Below are 23,472 nucleotides of genomic sequence, written 5' to 3'. Positions count from 1 at the left end.
CTAAAACCAAATATAAACAGAGTGATCATTAGATAGATATAAGGGATCGTGGAAAGTGTGAAAATCTATATCACTTGTAGTGAAAACTTGTATAAAATCACTTATTGAAAGTCAAAAACTACCACCCATTCAAAAAGTATGCCTCAGAACTGAGAAGAACGGGCGCAACAAACTCAGCGGGCTTCTTTTTTTTATAAAAATATGGTGACAATGTAAAATCGTACAATAAAATTTCTTATTTAACATCCTGTGGGCGGTCACTCCATTATCAATCTGTGGTATCATTAAAAAAGTAATTTATGTTATAGTTAAAAGTAAGTTTTTTAACAATACTTTTGAATTTCGTAATACATTTGTTTTGAATCTGGAATCTTATTGTTAACTCAACTTACTCACTTCGAATTTATCGAAGACTACTTTGTGATGATATTGTTTCGATCATTACTAATAATTATTTATTATCTCGTAGCTACAACAATATCTATCCATGAATCATGCTTACCTAAGAATGGATTATTATTGTTTTGTACTCATTAGATTTATACAATCGACACGAGAAGTAATTATGACTTTTAAACCTACTTCAAAAAGGAGGAGGTTCTCAATCCGATCGGTATTTTTATTTTATGTATGTACACCGATTACGCTGACATTTATGATCCGATTAACATGATTCATCTTTGGTTTGATGCAGAATGTTTGCCATTTGGTCACAATAAAAAATTGACATAGTTTGGCCCAGTAGTTTTCATTTTATGAACATTTTTGTTGATGTGGATGATATAACTATAGTTTGTGATCAGTTATTTTAGGAGGTTTTCACTTAGGTTGATTATATATTACTGTAAAGTATTAATCCGTGTTCCGATAAGAGGGACTTTGGCTACTTTTCATTCAAAGCTGACAAACGTTTTTCACGATCTTTCACTGTCTCACAAGAACGTGAAATAGAGTTTCGAATAGCATTTTTTCGGAGTCGATTCCATTTTTCCGTTCCCGTCTAGATTATTTAAGGCTATCGCAGGCCTACCCATAGTTACTAAAAAAAATCTATTTAATACATGACAGTAAAAAGCAACGAAATGTAATAGTTTACCTGATGTAATCTAGAAAAATCATACCGTAGCTTACAGAACAACCTATTGCAGACACTAATAAGAAAATATAAAAAACTAAGTTTAAAAAAACCCACTTCAATAACTGAAATATATAAAATCTAATATATAAAATTCTCATATCGCGGTGTTTGTAGTTAAACTCCTTCGAAACGGCTCGACCGATTCTCATCAAATTTTGAGTGCATATTGGGTAGGTCTGAGAATCGGACAACGTCTATTTTTCATCCCCCTAAATGTTAAGGGTGGTCCACGGCAGGTTTTTTTTTAATTTTTTGACATTTTTTTTTAATTTGTTTGATTATGAGTCAGCATTAAAAAAATACATACAACTTCAATTCAATTTTCACCCATCTACGATCAACAGTTACTATTGTATCGCCATTTTAATATCGGCAATACAACGTTTGCTGGGTCAGCTAGTAAGTTAAATAAAAAATTATTTTAAGACACCTCTTATGTAAAACGTATACTAGGCTGTAGCAAGCCAAACAAATAGCAGGTACGCCACGCGTGACTTTGAGCGGGGGATAGCTTCGTCTAGACTCTATAAATAAATGAACCCAATCGGGCAGGCACGAAAGGTGTATCAAAATAAATCTTTATGAAATTATTTTATACATTTCAGTTTTTTAAGTCGGTTTTTTTAAACGTAGTTTTTTTTAAACTAAATATCTCACTATCTCGTTTATATGTAGCGCTTTTGGACTAGATGCTAAAATTATATCACCGGTGCAATATTTATTTATTTAACAGCGTCCATAACATGAAACAATTGAACGAGATAAGTGTATAGATAACTTAAGGTTTTTGCTACACATCGTTCCTCGATAAACTTACTTATTAATTATAAAACGGGAAAGATTAATTATGTTTCATATTTTTTTTTTAAATATTTAGATTTTATTTATACTATAGTTTTGTAATAAATCAATTAATATAAAATCTCTATGTTTAGCTTAACATTTAATTATGTGATGAGTTACCACAAAGTGAATCCATCTCCCCCCCTTTAATAATAATGATAATAATAATTGACACACTGTCCACGTATTGTCTAGCCCCAAATTATCTATATTAGTCATAGTCTGTATTATAGGTCCTGTAAATAATATATATAAAGGGTTTTTTTCTCAAAATAAAATGATATATAGATATTTTAAAAACTTAATATCGGGTTGAAGTACATTCAAAACATTTATGAATGGAACTCGACTTCGCTCATATGGCCACCGCGGGCACGTTGCAGCGGTCGATTCCCATCACGCAACGAATATGTAGATTCAAACTTTTTCATTAAATTTGTTACTGCCTATCTACTAGGGAGAGAATTACGACCGAAAATCGGAATTAACGCTCTTAAAATAGCGGCCACTGATGATGATTAATGAAAACGTTATCTGTACTGAATAAACTGACAGTGACAGTTCGATGTTAGGTGAAAAGGTGCGTTCAGAAACTAAATTTAAAATTGTCAAGTCCCTATTGGAAAACCCCGTATAATACAATACACATACTTAAACATATAAAAAGATTCATGACTCGGAAACAAACATTAATATTCATCATAAAACTTATGCGCCTACCGAGATTCGAAGCCGTGACCGCAAACTCAATGGCTTAAGGCGACACTAAATGCCAGCGACCTTGAGGGATGTGAGTTCACGGCTGCCGGCCCGCCATCTATGTAACAAAGCCAATATTTTCAAAATTCTTGGATGGAAAACAGTTTATATGCTTACAATCCTCGTTAGTCACTACTAATCTGAATAAATGAACCTACACAAAAAAGTACAAGCTATAAGAATAACTTTTCTGAGAAAAGTACCAAAAAAATGCGTCACGCCATGCCAAAAAACTTGTTTAACTTCAAAGAAAAGTGGTAGTACAAAAAGGCTCGGCAGTGTTAACTATAATCAACAGCAAGCATTAGCAACCTACAAATAAGACTTAAGGATATGTGTAACAGGATTAAGTAGTGTTCATAGCTCGAATTGCTATACTTTCACCACAAAACTTGTCTAAAAACTCCATGTTTGCGTGTTTTCTGCTTACTCTTCGCCTTAAGTTAAAACTGTAGGTACGCTTACTTCACGAGCATTTTACGTTTTACCTTGCCTTATATTAAAGTATACAGAACGACTTGGCATTTGCCACAGAAACGGCAGTGATTCGGTTCGTTATAAACTTTACAATTTTATTCAAAGTTAATTGGTGAAATTTGAATTTTCATGTTTCACGCGAACCATTTCAATATTTTTTCAGAACAGGGAATACCTAGTAATGGTAAAACATATTTTTGTAATGGCGAAATAATGTCAGGTAGGCAATATAAGAACCTTTGAAATATTGCTTTTAACGTTGTACGATAAATAATCTAAAAATCGATACCAACTTGTCGTGTGTGTGGCAATTTATTGATATTAGATTCGGACGCATAATTTAAGTGAATCTATGGTATTTTTGGTAATATGTTTCCATCGCATTTCAATAAATTTGATATAAGATCATTTTTACGTCTAGATAGACTATGACAGCTGTGAAAACATCGAAAAAAATAGACTTTAGAACTAATCTCTATTTTGAGCAATCCACGTACGCTAATACAAAGTTTCATACAAATTGCGAGTGTAAGACGTAGTTTTTCACGCACACTAACCCAATATTCCTGGCCTGTTTATATCGGTTGTCTAACAGCAAGAGACACTATCTAGATCTTTTAATTACCTAAGAATTTGATGATGTTTAACACACTGTACTTTTTACACGATTTTATTAGCTTCACCTGTATGTGTGTTTGTTTGTAAACGACTCATTTGGGCGCGATTTTGACACACCTTAAATGGCCAGATTTCGTTCAAAGTTCGTAGATTGATCGAGGACCGATGACAATACATTAATCTGATAAAACTATTACATTTTTAAATTTTTGTTAATATAAGTATTTTTTTATTGAATAAGGCGTTACTTTGCGGAAATCCATAATTATACAAATTATTTAAGTTTTCTTTAGTGTTAATTCCGCCAATATTTGTCTTTAAAACAATTCGACACGTGTTTCGCCTCTACACGAGGCATCCTCAGGACGTGTTGTCTCGCCAAAATCTGGCACGAGACTAAACTAAACTAGTCTCGTGCGTATATAAATATCCGGACGACTGAGCCTTGCTTGGATTTGTAAGAAGGTACAAAACTTGAACAAAAAAAAACTAATAGGACATCTCAGGGTCTTCTGCTTTCCGGATCACCCAGTGACCTGAGCTATTATAGTCTTGTATATATATAGTGACGATATTTACCTTTGTATTCTAATGTTATTGTTTCTCATTCAAACACGGATAAAATTCATTTTTTAAATTTGAAATCTAGCTAAATCGATTTCTCACCCCCGATACTACCTGTATACTAAATTTCATTAAAATCGTTGGAGCCGTTTGTAGATTAAGATTATATATACATATACAAGGAATCGCTCGTTTAAATATATAAGATTGTTTCATATATCGTCGATAAGGCAGAAATTGATGTTCATTTTAAATTTCAACCATTATCTTTTCAATAAAGCGTTTTTTTTAGTTTTTTTTTTAAATATTTTCCTTACTTCTCATTTATTAACTGTGAATATTTACAAAGTACTAACCCCCTTATTCATAATGGTCCTCTAACTTTAAACAGCCGCTTAGGAGTGTTTTTTCTCATTCTGACTTAGGTCAATAGAAGAAGACAGAGTGAGAATTAGCAATGCTTTAAGTTAGCAGACTATTATGAATAAGGGGGTTAGTATCAACCTTTGTCGGGAGTAGTTCCAGCATTTTACTTACATAATTTCCTCAAATATTTTATAATAAGATTATTTAATATTTGTAAAATGTGTTACTATCACCCTATGCATCCTGATAACCTTAAAGTGATAACTAAACAGACTGGGTACGCGTCAGTTCCTATGACCCTCACAATCTTGGACCGGTAGTTATGAAAATTAACGATATGTCGATGAGTTTGATTTATTGATGATGATTTATTGAATTTGATTTAAAATCTGACGTATTTCTAAGTTAAAAATGCCTATTATATATTTAAGGCACAATATGAGTAGGTACACGGCACCTCTATAAGAATCACAACAATTATTTTAACACTTTTTATAGGATTAAAACGCGTGTAATTCAAACTGTATTTTTTACGTTTTTTTTTATGAAAATACGGGACGAGACGAGCCGGACGTTCAGCTGATGGTAATTGATACGCCCTGCCCATTACACTGCAGTCCCGCTCAGGATTCTTGGAAATCCCAAAAATTCTGTGTGGCACTACAACTGCGCTCGTCACCTTGAGACATAAGATGTTAAGTCTCATTTGCCCAGTAATTTAACTAGCCACGACGCCCTTCAGACCGAAACACTATAATGCTTACACATTACTGCTTCACGGCAGAAATAGGCGCTGTTGTGGTACCCATAATCTAGCCGGCATCCTGTGCAAAGGAGCACTAGTAAAAGCGTGTAGTAATAAGATATTTATTAGTTAATTCAGCGCAAAGATTGAATACTATCGGAATATAACGTAAAACTGAAACATGTTAATGCAATTACTTCGAGTAATTGGCTTATACGATCTCCGTCGCAATATGAAAACCAATATCAGCTGTTTGAACGTACCGGGAATATCAATAGTTAGATTCAAAGTGTGATTTCAACTGATATTAGCAAGTTGAGTGCAAGTGCAAGTCAAATTATTAAGGGCAGATTCCTAATTTACATCCCGATTAAATTATGTCTGGACCTGAAGTTGATGACGTCACATCGTTGCTTTGGTACGGTGTGCAAAACAAGCATCAATAGAATATTATTATTAATAAATAAGCAACGATGTAAAGGTGTTGTGTTGTGATGCTGATTATCATTATGTTAAAGTTCGTTGCAACGATTTATAACATACTAGCTGACCCGGCAGACTTCGTACTGCCTCTATCGATAAATAAAATACCTAAACTTTTCTATAAAATAAACTTAAAACAAACAAAAGGAATCGTTTTTTATTATTTAGCCCCGGCCGGTTGGAACCGCCGCAAACGCTACGTCCCGGAATTATTAAATCTGTAATATCTTCGAAAATATTCATTTAAATCATATGCTGTAAAGAGCCATTAAATCTACATTAAATCAAAAAGGTTTTTAAGGTATTTAATTAGATAAGGATTAATGCTGTATTGGTTAAAGTTGCTTCGAAAATTAGCCATTATTTGTCGTAAAAAGTAAATGACAAAAAATGTTATTGTGGGATATCCATATACCACACAAGAGATAGACATATACCACAGCGGAGTTTTCTGTAGACCTTTTCAATGTGTACATTACTTAGTACATTATTTTGATAAATCTCGTAGGGTTCAGCCTGCGTTTGCAATCCGTTTGACATCACATGAGAAACATCAAAAATAACAGTATTACCCCATTATTTAATAGATGTTATTATACGTCATATAAACCTTTCTCTTCAATCACTCTATCTACTAAAAAAACCGCATCAAAATGCGTTGAGTAGTTTTAAAGATTTAAGCATACATAGGGATATAGGGACACAGAAAGCGACTTTGTTTTATACTATGAAGTGATAAGAAAAAACTACATACTAGATTTCGTTCATTTTCGGTGGAAGTTTGATTGTTCATCATATATTTTTTTTACCAGTCTCTTTATTTTAGAAGTTCCAGGGGGGGGGGGGTGTGGATACAATGTTCATCCCATCCCATGTTCTTTCGAAATTATGAGCATTCAACAAAAAAATGCACATTTACACCATTTATTTACCATTCTTTTGATGACAGTGGTTAGTATTGGTTATTTTTGTTATATAGATTTTTTTATATATTTTCTGTATCTATACAGCTTATTAAATATATAAAAAGCCTAGCTTGTCGCTTGTAATGATTTTAGGAATTAATTTATTATTTTTAGAGTTAGACCGTTTCTTGGACATTGCAACATTACTTTATTTTTATAAAATAAAAGAATTTTTCTTAAATAAACGTAGTCAGTAGTAGTCTAAGTTACTCCTTATTACATCAGCTACCTGCCAATAAAAGTCCCGTCAAAATCGGTCCAGCCATTTCAGAGATTAGCCGGAACAAACAGACAGACAGACAAAAATTGTACAAAAAGTTATTTTGGTGTATGTGCCGTATATATATTCATATACATGTAGTAAAAAACGGTTATTTCAATATTACAAACAGACACTTAGATTTTATTTATATGTATGTACACACGAACTAAATTGTTTGTATGTTTATGTGCATGATGTGTTCACCTGTAATTACAGGAACACGATCCTCTGTAAGTGGACCTCGAATAAACAAATAAATAAATAAATTCACGTTATAAGTAGAATAAATATCAAGAAGTAGTCAGTAATGACCGATACGAACCGGTGTTCCACAACTAATTGATATGTATTGGAAGTATTGGCCCTGTGGTATGAGCGAGGAATCGACACTGTCGGTATAATTGACGCCAACGTTCAATCAATACTAATTTGTTCCACAGCGATGTTATTGTTTATGAATTCTCCGGTGGTGCATATATTGCAAACAACGTTATAAATGCGTATTATTTTGTAGCTCGTTCGTTAAAAAAAGATGTGTGGCATTTGGGAACTGCCGCGGTAAAGCTATTGCATAGCGTTTTTTATCAACTTATGCAATTATAATTATTTATTTATTTTAATAAAATTAATAAAAAAAAAAGCAAACGGGAAGTGAGTAAAATTTAACTTGCAAGATTTGATTACAGACACACAACAGGACATGTGGAACTAAATTAAAATCCTTGTCATAATAATAAAAAATAAAAAAAAAATGATAAAAAAAAAAAAAAAATCAATACGTACCCGAGGCTCGAACCTGGGACCTTCTGCACAAAAAGCATCCGTGAGAACCGCTGTTCCACGGCAACTGAAATGACCGTGGCGAAATATCTATATAGATCTAGTAAGTAAGTGTTAGGTTATTTTCGTTACGGAATTTCTGGATTCGGTCTCCACGCTCAAGGCCCGCGATAGAAGCTATGCAATAGCTTAAAAATACGTTCTGGGTTGGAATCTTGTATTCCGTCGCTTGTGCTCATTTTTAACAGCAGGGTAAATGTAGCGTTCCTGGACTTCAACGGTCCTTGCTATTTACATGCATCGATTTCCAGGATTTTTCGGCAACAATCACACAATCACCAAGATATTTGTGTTATTTTATGTATGTTTGTAATGTTTTCATGTCATTGTATAAACAAACTTTACTTACTGCCAGAATGCGACCCAATTAGGACTCATCGTAGTCATGCGATGCACATAAAATACTCTTCACTTTTTAATAGGTATATAATATATTTTTTTTATCAAATTAAGAGAAACGAGTTCCCATTGCATTGGTTTCTTGGAATCTGTCATGATTAGTATATTATTCGCGTTTCTTAAAATAAAACCACATTAAATTAAAAGATTTAATGATTAACATTAACAAAATAAAAACAGAAGTGTTTTATTGTAAATTCATGTACTTTTTATTCGACATAATCGACAAAACATAGAATAGAAAATAGTAGCTAATTTGATCTTTCGCTAACTACATATATTAATGGAAGTAATTTAAGTAATCATGAATATTCAATTGGTAACTTAGTCACTTATTGGCATACCTAATATATAATGCGTCACTTACATCATTAATTATTACTAGTTTAAATGTCAATATACGCGAATTGCGACATGGTTTCGTTTTTCTTTACTACTTTTGCTTTTAATGGTTCCGTAGATAATATAGTTGCCAGCGTATCATTAAAATACTTGTAATTATTAGAGTGATAACTTCTTATGAGGCTAAACCGCTTCGTAACGTTACGCGTTACGGTGCCATTTTGTCTGGCTTCCGTTTCTCACACGCATACGGCAGCGGTAGGCTCCTCCTCTCTCACTCTAACCAGCTGTTACTTTTATTAAATAATGATACTAATCATGTACATACACAAAATTCTAATATATTCGAGAATTTTAACTAAGAATAAAAAATGTTTTATAATCAATAAATGGTTGCGGGTGCTTCGTCAAACAAAGTCGTTTATGTTATTGTAACCTTTATCACAGAAACGTTTTGATCAATTGCTTTGAGATTCCTTTGATCAACACATCTGTTTTGTTTATATTTCTATAACAAGTTTTTGTTTTGTTTTTGGTCTTTATTTACTATTTATTTATATATTTAAGCTTGCTACATACATAATTTAACGATTTAATTACTGTACGATAGCAAATTAGGATATACAATTAATTAACTAATAATTTAATGAACATTATTTTTATCACACTTTCTAGAAAATTCGATATTATGCCTATTATACATTATCAGAAATATATTTAGAGGCAACAGTTAATATGTTAATTTTTTATTTTTCTTTTAATGATTCTTGTAGGTATTTGTACTCCGGCCAGTATAAAATTTTGAGTAAAGGCTTACAAGGAAATATTAGTGACCTTTACTTTACCTACCGGTAGAGATCGCTGGAAAGACTCTATGATATAAACAACTGCTGAAAAATTTGTTATAGTCTGAATAATACATACATTAATATAAATAAAAATATAGAAAAGATTAAACCTTGAAGTGAAATAAAAGTATATCATATTTTATTAATGGAAAATAAAAAAATGTAGCTTATTCCATACCTTTCATTCCGCAAAGTAAGAAATATTGTATAGAACCGCCTACTCACTAAAGCTTTCAAAGATTTTCGAAATATCCTATCAATAGTCGGCTTATCTGTCTCGGTAATAGATATGAATGTTTTCGATTTCTACCTGCACAAAGATATTCTAGTTTTATTAATGAAATGATTATTAATAAAGTAAATAATTAGTATTCCGGTGAATTAATTATATCACTCAGTTCAATAACCTGTCTTGTATTTTGGTTTACTCAGACACTTAACGTCACTTTTTTTATTAACAGCTTTGGAAACAAGTTCTTTATGCCTTTCATTGAATCGAATTTTGTTTACAAATCCCAGGTTTTAAGATTTTATGAAAAATAATTAATTTAAAAAAAGTATTTATTTAAATTACTCCACAACATCTGCTGTTAAAAATCGCTTAAAAACGTGGGTGGAGCTGTTTCGAAACAAACACAGAAATAAACAGAAATAAAACTTATTTTGAGAAATCTTAAAGTCCAGACATAATATATACCAGTGGGAGGCTCCTTTGCACAAGATGCCGGCTAGATTATGGGTACCACAACGGCGCCTTTTTCTGCGGTGAAGCAGTAATATGTAAGAATTATTGTGCCTCGGTGTGAAGGGCAACGTAGCTAGTGAAATTATTGGGCAAATGAGACTTAACATCTCATGTCTCAAGGTGACGAGCGCAATTGAAGTGCCGCTTAGAATTTTCGGGTTTTCCAAGTATCAAATACCATCAGCTGAACGTCCTGCTCGTCTCGTCCCTTATTGACATAAAAAAAGACACATTAAAGTATTCATCCCTACTCTATGCTATTCGTATCTACAGACTGTATTTGATTCGTAGATAGAAGTTGTTCATCATCTATGTGCGATCTGATGCATAATGCTATTTTCACATTTGACGTTTTTGTACGTCGATTTCCAATGAATCACAAAGTTAATTAAATTTAACTACGAATTGGTTGGACATTCGTTGATAGTTAACAAAAAGCGGCCAAGTGCGAGTCGGACTCGCCGATGAAGGGTTCCGTAGCAGTAAGTAACATAATATAAAAATAATATAGACACGAAAATGATATTAAATTATTTAAATGGAAAAGGCAAAAATCTTTGCTCGAAATCATGCAGTGCAAATGAGCTCTCATCATTAAATCATTTAATCTTTTCAATATGTATTAAAAAAACTACTTACTAGATCTCCATCAAACCAATTTTCGTTTGAAGTTTGCATGTACATCATATATTTTTTATCATCTTTATATTTTGGTAGTGTCTCTCGCTAAACTATTCAGCTTAGAATAAAATGAAATTAGTAATCTCAATATCATTTTGCAACACCTATCCATCCATCCATTTTTTTTCAGTTCTTAAGTTAAGTATGGGGAAACCCCAATATTTATTGTTTTTTTTTTTTTTTCATTTTTGGGAGAAAATGTTAATGCGGTTCACAGAATATATCTACTTACCAAGTTTCAACAGTATAGTTCTTATGGTTTTGGAAAAAAGTGTCTGTGAGATACACGGACAGACAGACAGACATGACGAATCTATAAGGGTTCCGTTTTTTGCCATTTGGCTACGGAACCCTAAAACTGAAAGCATAATTGATTTTGCAAATGACTAACGACGTAAAATATACTCCACTTAGCAAAAATCCAGCCCGAAAATATCTAATGCTTTACATAATCTAAGCTATAACAAAAATCACTCTCCATTAAAACTCCTAGCAATATAATTAAGACCAGTAAATTCCAAATTCAAACCCATTTTAATATTGTTACTTAAATGGCAGTTGATGTCGAAGGGAATAATTTTGTGGCTGCTATTCGTTGAAATTGGACCATTTTAAAATTACATGCACTTCTAACCCTTCACGACATTTGAGCATTAAAACGTGATATATTTCGTGTCTTAACCTTTCCGTTCCGGGAAACTCTGATCGTGCGGTATGCCTCAGATTGGCTTGATTTTGGCGCTCGTGCAGCGTTCTGTCAATGCGTTTTATTTTACGTGTATTAATAGATTGCTTATAATTAGGATGATTTAAATAAATATTGCTGAAAGCTATTGAAACAAGCTATAAGACCATGCAAAATAAACCATCTTATTAAGAGACCCCGCAAACTGCAGACTTTTGATGGGCCGATAGTTTGGTTGAGTTCGGCTGTTAGGTGCGCACACTGGCCCGACTAAACAGTTGGGTCTGTGATGAGTGCGCACACTAGACTATCGGCCGACAGTTTTAGGGAAGATTCGCTATTAGTTTTAAATCGGCTATTGAAGAGTCTGGCCGACTAAACAATCGGTGGTGGGCGCGCCTAGAAGAGCGCTGTACTGATTCAACAGTCGGCCGATAGTTTGCTGACGGTTCAGTTTGAAGGCAATCGTGTAGCCCATCAAACTTTTTTGTCGGCCAATAACGAATCGTTATAATATGTGCACTCTCATACATCTTCATACTGATTAAGAAACCCACCAAACTATCGGCCGATCAAAAGTCTGCAGTTTGCGGGGTCTCTAACAAAATAAGAGTCAGAACTTGATGAGGAAATAGTGTGCCGAACGGCACTCTCGGTATTAGTGTATCTGAAAAATATAGTGCCCTTGGGGTATTGCCGATTTCGAAAGAATCGATTCTTGTGGAGATCTTTGGTTAATTATTCCATTTTTCAATTTGCAAAAAAAATGAGTATTTTGTTAATTTATATATTTTTCATCTATCGTCTATAAGGCAATAATTGATGTTAACGAACGTTCAGAGAACTAATTTTGACATATAATAAAAATGGCTGTGAAGGAACGTACAATACCCTTAAGTATTATTGAACTTATTTCTTATTATATATTTAATTCCGTGTTATTTATACTTCAAGAATCTAATGTAATAAAGTAATTTTTTTTTGGTAAATAGTTTCCCACCATCTATCGATGTTTGCTGAGGTTGTCATCACTAGTTTTAGCACCGCAGACTCTTGCTATATGCCCAACAGCGCCTATATGGCGAATATCAAACAGGGACAAAAGCATTTGACAGCTGCTAGTCCAGTGGTATATAGTAAAGGTCGGTGGTAAGATCTAATCTTTCACTGTTTGTTGACTAATAAATGAATTAAAAATAAAAGATTCCATATCGATGATATATTTTGTCTATGTTTATATTTAGCGCTATATTTAGAACAAAGATATTTTATTAGCTTTCCATATATCCGATTCACACGTGACTGGTTTCAATATTGATATATTTTAATATTGAGGATATTTTTTTTACTTAATCATCAAAGTATAGTAGGCTTAGATTAAGGATTGTTCTCCGCTGCGCTCTAACTAGATACCGCACTACCTAAGAACAATAGCTTTTTTAAATTTTGTAACATACGCTTCGTGTTATTTTACATTGTAATTAATATTTGTATTAATATATAATGCGGTTTTCAAGGAGCTTTCTTCCACGTACTACAAAGCTGTGGAATGAGCTTCCTTGTGAGGTGTTTCCGGGACGATACGACATGGGTACCTTCAAAAAAAGCGCGTAGACCATCCTTAAAGGCCGGCAACGCTCTTGTGATTCCTCTGGTGTTGCAAGATAATGTGGGCGGCGGTAATCACTTAACACCAGGTGACCCGTACGCTCGTTTGTCCTGCTATTCCATAAAAAAAAAAAAAAAGACTTAGTGATCATATGTGATGCCAGTGTCTTTCTTATTTCTTTTAGTATTATTTTACAAAGTTTTTCGACGCAACACCGCTTTTCATTTTCAATTATTAGCAAAGTTTAACAGTATATGTGGCACGTCAACGTCGCACATTGTTCGGGACTGGCTCGGGTACGCCCATTTGTGCGTAGTATTAGTTGCCGCACTTTGCGTCTAAGCCTGCGGTATCTAGTTGGAGCGCAGCAGAGACCAATCCTTAATCTAAGATAGTAGATGCTCCCCCTTGTATAACTTGAGAGTTGTTGGTCTCTTGAAGTGATCTAGGTCTTTCAGAACTTCGTACGGTATTCCCGGTAAGGAGTAAAGTATTTAGGACTTCACGATTGTCTTGCATCCTTTCTTGTCGGACGTATCTGGTAAATGCCAATGATTTGGCCTCAGGTACTATCTCTGTATTTTATCCTTCTGAAGGTCCTTTCAACATTGTTCTGGAAATTAGTTTTCCGCCAACGGCAGCTACCTTTTCACAGCTATTTTCGTAGCGCAGTTGCATATTTTTCTATCGTTGCTAGTAAAATTACTAGGATACTGAGATTTAACATCTTATTTGAATGGTATTCATTAAAATATCTATCTGGCGCTCTGTCTGTTAAGTATAACAGTCTGTCATAGAATATATTAAACAATAATTAAATAATAAATCTTAGATAATTTATACATCTAGCTAGACTGTCACAGCTGTTAGTACGTCAAAAAATAGTGGCTAACTGTTAGCCTCTATTTTCAGTAAACGCATGCAAACTTAAACAAAGTGGCTGATGTATCGCGAGTGTAAGACGTAGCTGTCATTCACACCAAGTTTAAAGTAATAAATCTTAGATAATTTATAGACTGTGACAGCTGTAAGCACGCAAAAAAAATAGTGGCTAACTATTACCCTCTATTTTCAGAAAGCGCATGCAAACTTAAACAAAGCGGCTGATGTATCGCGAGTGTAAGACGTAGCTGTCACTTACCTGGCTTAACAAGAGGTTCTATCTAGACTATCTAAATTATTAAAGTAATAAATACTACCATAAAGAAAATTCAAACAATATAAAACGTTACTGAAAAGTTTCAAATGGAGAAACTCTTTGAATGAATTCAAATAGAGCCTAATAGACACAAATTTAAAATATTCAAATTTAAGCAAATTGTGTAAATGTGGCATTTAAAATTGACGCTTGAAGGCAGAGTTTAGGATTAATATTCTTCGTCCAATCTTGAACGCCTCGCAGGTTAAATAGACAATTTACATTTTATGAATATTCATTTTTTCCACATAGAGTTCTACGTAATGTAATTAATAAAGAATAATTGAATCTGTATTCGAAAACTTAACTAATTGGTGCAAGTGTTTAAAAAATTGAGTCAAGTGTTGAGTGTTGCAAATTTGAGTGCGAAATGGAACGTTTCAAGGTATCCAAGTTTGAGGAGCCAGCTGGTAAATCCTTCAAGAACTACGGTGCCACGTCAGCTGAGAACGACGTGGAACTCAAGGGCAAACTCCTACCGCAATCAGGTAAGTTAAGCATTTAAATAAAAAAAAACTTATGTTAAGTTAATATTCGTTTCAGGTATTTTGTTTGTATAATTTATTTTTCAGCAAAATGTTTTCAAACTTCTTAAGACAACAACAAGACAATACATTTTTGTATATCAAGGGTTAGATAATTTATACGGTAAGACAACCGATAATACAGGCCAGGAATATTAGAATTATAGAAGTTACAAGCTACGTCTTCCACTCACGATTTGTATCACACTTGTGTTAGTGTGCGTGAATTGAACAAAATAGAAGAAGTTCTAAACACAATTTTTTTCGACGTTTTCGCAGCTGTCATTTTCTATCTAGACGTATAAATTATCTTACGGCCGTTCCTAATATACTATCTACAGATAGAGATAAATTACTACCTTCTACTGTCAGTAATTAGCTGTCAATAATCTGAAGCTGTTCCAATGTACCCGAAAAGTCATTCTTATTGCCTTATATTGGGACGCGTGAATTGAAATTTCCATACAAACTTTATATCGCTGGTAAGCTATACGTCGTCCCATTGACAGACAGCGTGCACGGATAAGGTGAGTTACCCTCGATAAGTTTATTAGGACAGAAAAGTCAACGATAGTTACGATTTTTATCTCAAGTTAGAGATAGTCTGAATAATGGGAACGGCCGTTAGTAGTAAGGTTTCAAAATTAATAATTTATTACTATGGTATTGGTATGAGTAAAACATCAACGCCATGTTTCTTAAATTTAGACAAAATGTACTTTAATTACTGCCAAATAAATTTATCTTAAGTCAGTCAAGTCTCCGCTGTAAAAAAGTACAAAGCTGCTATCCTCTACGTTTCACGTACATCGTTATTGAGTACCTAACACTGACGATGTAACAATAATTTTAATTTTGAAATAGCGAAACTATAGTGAGAGGAAGAAAAAACTAAACTACTACGATTTATCATTATACTTGGCAATACATACAAGATTTAAAAACACTTAATTTTATATAGAGGAACTCTACTGAAATTTATAAAAAAAAAAGACACTATCAAATTATTATTCAAAACTCATAATATTAGGTTTTCTGTTATGTTTAAGGTAACCTTTTTAGTTCAGCAATAGTCTCACCATTCATACCGCCATATCAAATTCATTTTTTTTTTGTTTTGTATTTACGTAAAATAACATGGTTTGTCAGGAGTACCTACACGCGATAATGCGTACTATCTTTGTTATTTGTTTAAAATAGTTTTTTAAATTTACTTTTCATCAACACGACAGCGGGTTATCACCACGCATCGTATTGTCCCACGATTAATTTGATAATCAACAATATTTTTGTTCACTTCACCATTAGAAAGCTGCATCTTCACTATAATAACTTTAATATGTTTTCAAAAATAATAGCGATACCTAATAAAAATGCAATAATATAACCCAAGGTGTGGAAAATATTAGTCATAAAAAATGTCATGGCGTGCGCTGCGGAAACTATTGATGATAGAACAAAAATATGTTCTATAGTATTATAGAACGTATCAATATCTACAACAAATTCCTCGATACTATATGTCCAACTACTGTAGTTATGCCGCTATGACTGCTTTTTTACATTTTAAAAGTTGATAAAAGTGCCGACAATAATCAAAGCATATTTGATTAAAAACCAATTTCAATACCTGTGAAATACTTTTTAAATTATTAAAATCGGACATTCCATTCAAATCATATAAAAAAAATAAGCCAATCATAAAATAATGCGGTGTGGGTGGGGACCCGCGCCGCGTCAAAAGGGGCATCGATATCTGTGATATAGATCTGATTACATTATGAATTTAAGTGTGTATCTAATAATCTGAAAGGATGTAATTAAATCTTAGAAGACTAAGTGAAATAAAACTTTTATCTTAACAAAAATAAATCTTTAGTCCGACTTAGTAGACTCTCCAATACCACCAAAATCGGTATCTACGCGAGTAAAACCGCGGGGCATTGTTATAGTGAATAACAAGGAACTATCTAATTAAAATTACAAATAATAGATATATTTTTTTGCTTAAAGTTACATGTAAATTGAATCATAAAATAGTACATAATAAAAAAAGGACGAAATAAATAAAAAGTAAAAGGATTGTGTGGTTTTATGAAATCACGATAAAACTGATTTTTTTTTTCACATTATAGATATTTAATTAAAAATTTCTGGAATAATATTTACATTTAACACTCACAAAACTTCTTCACTTATAGAAATGACTGTACAATATTGTATATTTATATTGAAAAGAGCGCAAAAAAAGAATGCTGGGAGAGTTTCTTGCGCCGCTTCTTCTATCCCAGAGCGCCATTTGTTTCCGAAGCGGTAGTAGTATCTAGTAGTTATAAGAAATGACATCAAAAAGAATTCTAATGGAATCAATTTTGAGAAAATAAATGCCTTTTATGCCTTTATGCCTTTTAAAAACAAACAAAATAGCGTGGAACACTGGCACAAATGAGTAATAGTCTATACACTACACGGTCAGCTGCTGCGAACTATAGGCGCCGCCCGACCGTCACGCGACATGCACTGAGACGAAAAAGTTTGAGACGACGTAATAAAAGTTTCACTTTAAAAACAATTTACCCGCAGATTTAATCCTAGCGAGCCTTCATATTAATAATATAACGGTTGACACCACATTCGTTGAAAAATGTGAACAAAACCTTTTATCGCGAGGAACTATAACACAGTCTTGTTACGTGAAGTTTTCTATCTGCTCATAAAAACATACATTTTCTATAATTACTCCTAATAACAACTGTAATATCCAACTTCTAGTCTAATTTTACACTTGTGACAAACTTAATTAAGTCCCAGTTTGTGACTCTCATAGAACTCTAGCTAGTATTACGGCAATTATGGCGGACATTTTGAAGTTAGACTTGACGTCCGCACCTTAATCAAATTAGCCTTCAGAACGAACTTTAACTTGCTCGAATAACTTAAGTGAATCACTCAAAGTAACAACTTTCATAATACAATCTGAGTGCGATACCGAATTACGCTCATCAGTTAGCGACATAATGTTGCTAAGACTCTTTCTATTTTCCTATTTTGTTTGGGGTTTCTATCATCTGATTTACCTGTGTTTGCTATCTTTGTGTAGGAGACAAGTTGTTTTATCATTGTCAACACAAAAATTGCACACACTCGAACACACTACGTTGTAGTAGACGATTGATTGTAATAAATTTAAATTAAAAAAAAAGCGTTTCACTCGATTGTATGAAACGTGCACTCATTGATGATAGATTGACTGGTGACGGCTATAATCTTATAAAAAACGGAGATAGTCGAAATCCACTACGTTTAGAGCAACTGCTCGCATTCAAACTTAGCCGGATTATACTTCGTCGCCAATTACCATACTGTAATTACTACTATTTCAAACTTATGTCAAATCACTGCACGTTTCATGCTGAACTAAATTTCAATTTTTACCTAGGCAGTCCCGCCACTTGTAGTATTTACATCCTCTTTGGTTACTGCAAATATACACAAAAACAAATGACAACGCTTACGTGCTTCAGTACATAGAGCAGATTATTGCGTCATCCACAGACCGCACGTAATTGCAATTTTGACATCTCAATCACATCAAGTGGTCACTTGTTCAATTAATTATTTTAAAACATCTATCGATTCTAATTTGCTGAAGAAATATGAGTGAGGTCATATTACTTAGTTCGCTGAACCATCCAAAACAAATACAATTACTTAATACAACCATTTTTGTTCAATAATTATAAAGTCATAAAATTAATTACAATATACTGGGTGGCCGAGAAGTTGACGTCCAAAGCTAAAAGAACAATGGCGAAGTTTCATACTACAAAATATTTGAAATTGAATGGAAGCGTCTCAAGAACTGACGTGTACTAATTAATTCTCTATAATTTTCTGCATCTACTGACATTATTCATTTTTAATTTGGAACCGGGATAATGGAGAAATAAATGATTGTTTTGTTTGAGTTTTTAGGTTAGGTTTTTATTTTTATTACTTTACCGTTCTAACTATATTATACTTATCTATTATATTCCAACTAACATGTTCCAACAACAATAACACTGAATAACACCAATTCCAAAAATCTTTAAGGATAGGAACTAGTAACCATAGGCAAATAGTTAATAAATCCCTAATTACTAATGTCTACGGTACTACTGTCTACGGTCAACAACTCTGAGTATTATATTATGATAAAATGGAAACTTGTTACTTGATGCAATGGTAATAACAGTTTATTTGCAACAAACCAGAGTTGGTTGTCCATAGCTTTATAAGTAATTTTATAAGAGGGAAGTCAAATGCGCAATCCATAGTCGTAGGTACTTCTAAAGTGTGTCTAACCTACGCCCGAATTTAAGGCTCGGGTCGACTTTTAAACTAAGTACTTCCATTTTTATAATCTTAAAAAACTGGTAAAATAAGTACCTAGTTTTCTAATGTCTTTTTCTCAATCCAAGATCTTATTTTGTAGAAGTAGGTAGCAGTAAATTAAACAAGCAAAATATTTTATTTTGTTTATTGTTATAAAAACAGCGTACGTTAGACGAAATCGTGGGGCATATCATAGTCCGGTAATGGAGAGCAGAAGTAGTTCAAAATGAGGTTCAGAGTTTAAAACGAGAGAAAGATATTATTCAAGTCCAAAACCAAGCTAGGTAAAATAGAAACTACTTATTAAAATAAAGAAAGCACAAAACAACACAACAGCGGTAACTATAATAGGTATTATTAGCATTAGGTAGATCATAGGTGACAGGTATAGAAATTAGAAACTCATTGATCACTCGCTCATCGCTGTCAGTCATATTGACAGATAGCTTTCCTTGATCTAACCTAAAATGGATGTGATTTCATAGTTGTGACAGCAAATAATCTGAAAATGAAATAAATATTTTATTTGTTTCCCCGGTTCCTTTTGCAATACAATTTTATCTAACAAGTCAATTTATCTACGAAGTTTTTTTTTGTAACTATCCTAACCTTAGACGGTTATTCCTATAGTCAGGTAAAATTTCGCCATTGTTCTTTGAATTTGGCTCATTTTATTGGCCAATGTTCTGGGAAGTTTTTAAAAATCGTTAGAAGCCATAGGCTACCCATTTTATTTTATTTTTTTGATACCTTGAACATTTTCATGAATTTAGCTGGAGCAGTTATCTTGAACTTACGACTCAATTTTAAACTAGTTCCGCATTGTCTAAACTATTCATAGTTTCTTATATGGCTATTGCAACTGTAGTTAATAATGTGCAAAAATAAAACTAACTAAAGTGTTCAAAAAAATTAGAAAAAATTCCTAAACTACAATTAGGTGAAAAAAGCGGATAAAAGGGGAAAAATTAATATCTCCTAAACTACGCAAAATCGTAGACCATACATAGGGGTGATTCGGATACTCATCACCATGAGGCTTTAATTTTTTAAATTTAGATTTGGACGTCAACTTCTCGGCCAGCCTGTATATATGTCGCAGGCATATTATTAACAACAGTGATTTGATCAAATCTCGGAAGATATTAAAATAACAACACGGTTTTATCATTTCTCGAAACAAATCTAGTGCTTTGACCAAATGCCAGAGTTGGTTCCGTGAAATGACAAGAAGTATTTTCTTTGGTATTTATAAGGTTTAGTTGGTATGGCTTAGACATAATTTTGTAAGAATTTAGTATGGTGTCGCAGGTGGAGGGAGGTGAGAAGGGAAGGGGGAGGGAGGGAGATATCTCTGTCCCCTGGCTCACTCCCCCACTCCCATGAAAAGGTAACGCACCAGTTTCTTGAAAATTTAACCCTAGGACTATATTATTTAAAAAAAACACGAACCGTTGAATAGCATATGGCATTCCAACTAACCTGTCCGGGTCGGGGTATGACTAAGTGTGATGCTCGTTTCTACATCCTAAGTTCTTCTAGTCGCGTCACTCATTGTGATTTCACGGAAGCAACCCTCGCATTTGATCAAATCACTAGATTTGTTTAGAGAAATGATAAAATCGTGTTGTTCTTTAAACAGTATGTTTGATTTGATCAAATCACTTACGGCCGTTCCCAATATACTTTCTACAGATAGAGATAAATTACTACCTTCTACTGCCAGTAATTAGCTGTCAATAATCTTTGGCTGTCCCAATATACCCCATTAGTCATTCTTATCGCTTTATATTGGGACGCGTGAATTGCAATTTCCATACAAACTTTATATCGCTGGTAAGCTATACGTCGTCCCATTGACACACAACGTGTACGGATAAGGTGAGATACCGTCGAAAAGTTTATTGGGACAGAAAAGTCAACGATAGTTACGATTTTTATCTCAAGTAATAGAGAGACTGAATATTGGGAACGGCCGTTAGGGAATTGACCAAATCTCTATTATTATCATTTCCCTGCGACATATACATATTCCAGGAAATGAGATCAAAAGGGTTTTATTTTACAACGAATTTAAATATCAGCCTTAAATTAAACACTTTTAAAGGATTAAAACTCGTGTAATTGTAACTGTGTTTTTACAATAGATTTTTGCAGTCCGTTACTCATTTCATCTGCAGTCTAAAATAAAAATATAAATGTAAAACACATTGTAACTACAATTACAAACGTTTTAATCCTTTAAAATCAAAGAAAATACTTTTATACCACCTACTAAAAAACCATAAACAAGCTAACATTTAAATAATTAACTATACAATTAAATATATCATTGTGATAAGCTTCTAACAATAAATTACGAATGACTAATAATCGAACAGAAATTGGGCAGCGTAACGCCCTAACTCGTCAGCGGAAAAGTGTCGACGCTTTTTTTTTGCTCCCAGACAAAGGGAAAGGGCTACCCTCCGGGATAACGACTGGAGGGAGGCGGTGAATGCTTATGCATACCAACGCAGCCTAAGTCTGCGTTGGTTATGTGAATATAATTTTGGAATCGGTGTCCTCCCGCCGCGGCCCCGCACTGGCCTCTCGCCTCCTTACGTCGCGCGTGCGACTCAAGCACATCTCAACCAACACCAATAACTATTGAAGTACATTCTTTCCAATAAAAAAAGCATCGAAATCGGTTGGCGCTATATTGAGATATTCGTCCATTTGTCGTGCACATAGAAATAGCAAATTTAAGACTTTTATGGTTTTCTCATGGGTACTAGTGTCAGATCAGATCAACGGAAAGCACCAGGTTTCAAATAAAAAAAGAATTATAAAAATCGGTTCATCCAGTCGAAAGTTCTGAGGTAAAAGAACATAAAAAATGCCGACGAATTGAGAATCTCCCCCTTTTTTGAAGTCGGTCCATCATTAATTTTACTGCACAACACACATTTTTTGTTATACACAAAAAATGTGCGTGTACTTATGCACACAAGAAGTTATACTTCTTTTTTGCTTGAGTTAAATTTTGTAACAAACGCTTCGTGTTATTTTACAATTTAATTATTATATTATTTTATTTTACAAATAATATTAAAAAAATAATCAAATTAATAAAATTCCATATACTTATTGATTATAATATGTGATCCCAGTGTCTTATTTTTTGTAGTATTCTTTTTAAAAACTCTAACTACGCAACCCGGCATTTTAGTTTCAATTATTAGCAAAGTTTAACAGAACGTGTGGCACGTCAACGTCACACATTGTTGGAGACTGGCTCCAGTACGCCCACTTGGGCGTATTGTTAGTTGCTGCAGTTTGCGACTGCGCCTGCGGCGGAGACCAACTCTTTATCTAAGGATATGTCCTTATATGTGTATAGAACGTTAATATCAGCAATCATCTCATTTTCATTATAGATATATAATATTCTCAACGCTCAATAACGAGATAAAATTAATTTATTCTCATTGAAACTTCATACTCTTGTTTCGTGTGTATTCGGAATTAATTCAATTGTTCCGACAAAGTTTGAAGTACCTATCCCGAGTTCCACTTAATAATATTATATTCCAAGCTTCTATTTATTTAAACGACGTAAGTATTTCGAAAAAGATGAACTTTTATAATTTTGAGTGACAACTGACAAGACTAATAAATTTGAATTACGAATAGTGTTAATTTTTTTTATAAATAAACATTATTTAGCAAATTTAAAAATGGAATAAGTGTTGTAAATTTTGTTGAATAAGAATTATTTTGCAAATTGAAAAATGGAATAATTTATCAAGTTAATGTATTGTCATCGGTCGTCGATAAATCTACGAAGTTTGAACAAAATCTGGCCGTTTAAAGTGGGTCAAAATTGCGTCCAAATGAGTCGGTTACAAACAAACATACATACAGGTGAAGCTAATAAAAGCGTGGAAAAATCATGAAGGACGACAGTCAGTACAGTACAGTTAATATATGTCTTTAAGTATGTTTATTGTATTAAATATATC

At 33.3% G+C, this 23,472-nt stretch overlaps 1 protein-coding gene across 1 annotated transcript in view; it reads left to right on the top strand.

The window, feature by feature from the left end:
* The window catches only part of LOC126977221 (solute carrier family 12 member 4), a 477,718-nt gene that overhangs the window by 4,620 nt on the left and 449,626 nt on the right, over positions 1-23,472 (top strand). Inside the window, exon 2 of the mRNA XM_050825936.1 lies at positions 14,820-15,055. Within this exon, the coding sequence (XP_050681893.1) occupies positions 14,938-15,055 (118 nt within the window). The 5' untranslated portion in view covers positions 14,820-14,937. The remainder of the gene's footprint in view (positions 1-14,819; positions 15,056-23,472) is intronic.

This window comes from Leptidea sinapis, chromosome 44, assembly GCF_905404315.1.
Source record: "Leptidea sinapis chromosome 44, ilLepSina1.1, whole genome shotgun sequence".
NCBI classification, from domain to species: domain Eukaryota; kingdom Metazoa; phylum Arthropoda; class Insecta; order Lepidoptera; family Pieridae; genus Leptidea; species Leptidea sinapis.
The sequence above is the reverse complement of the archived record's forward strand: the minus strand, read 5'-3'. Positions and strand labels throughout refer to the sequence as shown.